Source organism: Pteropus vampyrus, unplaced genomic scaffold, assembly GCF_000151845.1.
Source record: "Pteropus vampyrus isolate Shadow unplaced genomic scaffold, Pvam_2.0 Scaffold41, whole genome shotgun sequence".
NCBI classification, from domain to species: Eukaryota; Metazoa; Chordata; class Mammalia; order Chiroptera; family Pteropodidae; genus Pteropus; species Pteropus vampyrus.
This window is the reverse complement of record NW_011888822.1, coordinates 4,396,940-4,399,102: the sequence shown is the minus strand read 5'-3', so window position 1 is coordinate 4,399,102 and position 2,163 is coordinate 4,396,940. Positions and strand designations below refer to the sequence as shown.

At 35.1% G+C, this 2,163-nt stretch overlaps 1 protein-coding gene across 2 annotated transcripts in view; it reads left to right on the top strand.

The window, feature by feature from the left end:
* Positions 1 to 2,163, top strand: part of PSMD6 (proteasome 26S subunit, non-ATPase 6) — a 16,705-nt gene that overhangs the window by 4,018 nt on the left and 10,524 nt on the right. For both annotated transcript variants that reach the window (XM_011358456.1, XM_023529684.1), the window contains exons 3-5: positions 48 to 193; positions 454 to 673; positions 782 to 890. In XM_011358456.1, coding sequence (XP_011356758.1) covers positions 48 to 193; positions 454 to 673; positions 782 to 890 — 475 coding nt within the window. The remainder of the gene's footprint in view (positions 1 to 47; positions 194 to 453; positions 674 to 781; positions 891 to 2,163) is intronic.

Sequence of the window (2,163 nt, the reverse complement as noted above, 5' to 3'; positions counted from 1 at the left end):
TGAAACTTTTAATCTTTTCTCACCTGTTGCCTTGGTTCTCTTGACAGGAGGGTGCTCTGACAGCCTTTCGCAAGACGTATGACAAAACTGTTGCCCTGGGTCACCGACTGGATATTGTGTTCTATCTCCTTAGGATTGGCTTATTTTATATGGATAATGATCTCATCACACGAAACACAGAAAAGGCCAAAAGGTGCTTGTTAGCAATGGGGATATATTCCCTCTAAATTGTAATGCTATAAATAAGAAATTGATGTTAAGAAATTTGCCTATTTTCTTTTTAGTAAATTTAGTAAATTTGGTCAGATAATTGATATACTGATTTAGTAAAATATGTTTTTTAAATAATCCTTTTGGTTCAAGTTAAAAGTTTTCTCTGAAAGTAACACAAAACTTGCAAAAAGTGGCAATGTCTGTTTCCAACTTATGACCTTACTGTTTTTTATTTTTTAGCTTAATAGAGGAAGGAGGAGACTGGGACAGGAGAAACCGCCTTAAAGTATATCAAGGTCTTTATTGTGTAGCTATTCGTGATTTCAAACAGGCAGCTGAACTCTTCCTTGACACTGTTTCAACATTTACATCCTATGAGCTCATGGATTATAAAACCTTTGTGACTTATACTGTCTATGTCAGTATGATTGCCTTAGAAAGACCAGATCTCAGGGAAAAGGTATAATGACTGAATCTTTAATACTCATATATGAAGATTACCTCATGCTTTTCTAACTTAAATACACAAAAATCATTAAAGCATACTTTTTTTTTTTTTAATTACTAGGTTATTAAAGGAGCAGAGATTCTTGAAGTGTTGCACAGTCTTCCAGCAGTTCGGCAGTATTTGTTTTCTCTCTATGAATGTCGTTACTCAGTTTTCTTCCAGTCGTTAGGTAAGGATAGAATTGCTCATTTTGATTATTTGTCTTCGTCTTATTCGTGATCCTGTTTATAAATAACCTAATATAATTTTTCACATATATGAAAAATACAGTGCGCAGATAGCTGTAGGTCCTTGATCAATATGGCTAATCTTTTGCCTATTTTCATTTGGGCAGGGGGTGGGGGGCAGGGGTTAGCGGACTGTGACCTGTTCTTATACTTTCCAGGAGGTAAAATTAATGTTTACATTTTTAAAGAGTTGTTTAAGAAAAAAGAATGTGACAGAGAACTGAGTGTCTGTCTGTGGCTAAAAGTATTTAGTGTCTGGCCTTTTGCTGAAGAAATTTGCTAGATCCCCTGATTTAGAGTCTTACGAGGATGGAGGGCAGAATGAACAAATGGTTCTAAGTTTTGAGTTTTATGGGGAAAGATGTGAGGGAATCCTGAATCTCTTAATGGATTTTTATCAATTCATCCTCGAATTTAACAATGGATCATTCTTTATTCAATAGCTAAATTTTTGTGCTGATTTGAAAATTATTTTCAGGGGCTGTTGAGAAAGTAATCTGTTAATAATATGTTATCTGTTAATAATAGTATGTTGAGAAAGTAATCTGTTAATAATACTTGTGGTGTTCCTGCAAAGCTAGTTTACAGTGATCCTAGCTACACAAATTTGCTTGTTTTTCCTCTTGTCCCCACTCCTATTCGGCCATTTCGTTCCTGTTGATGAGCAGGAATTGCTAAGATGATAAAAGAATTAACTTTCAGTAAGTCAACCCAGAGGTCTTTCCCAAATGTTTTTCCTAAACTTAATGAACTTGACATTGATATATTCTCTTGTTATGCTGCAAATTTCAGAAAGTATTTGGTTCAGTAGGTAGGTAGCATTCACAAAAATGATGATTGTTCTATTTTTAGAGTAGGTTTTGGCCCAGTGTTTATGGAGTGCTTTCTTCATGCATAAAGGTTAGGCTGCTTTATGAGAATTTATACTTCTTACCTCATATAATGTGGGAAATGGCTCTTCAAGCCGCTTGGCCTTATCTTGTACATACACGGATGCATTTACACACAGAGTTGTATTGCAAAATTGCTGTTTTCCCTTTTCATGCTTGGATCTCCTGGTCATTACTTTGCTCAGATGTGAGCTTTTCCCTTCTTCAGTCAGAACAAATCTCTTCTCTGCATTGCTGGACCCCTTATTTTATGCCCCCTCTTTCTTTTTCATTGCGATATAAATCTCATACCACAAAATTCCCTATTTTAAAATATAATTCAGTT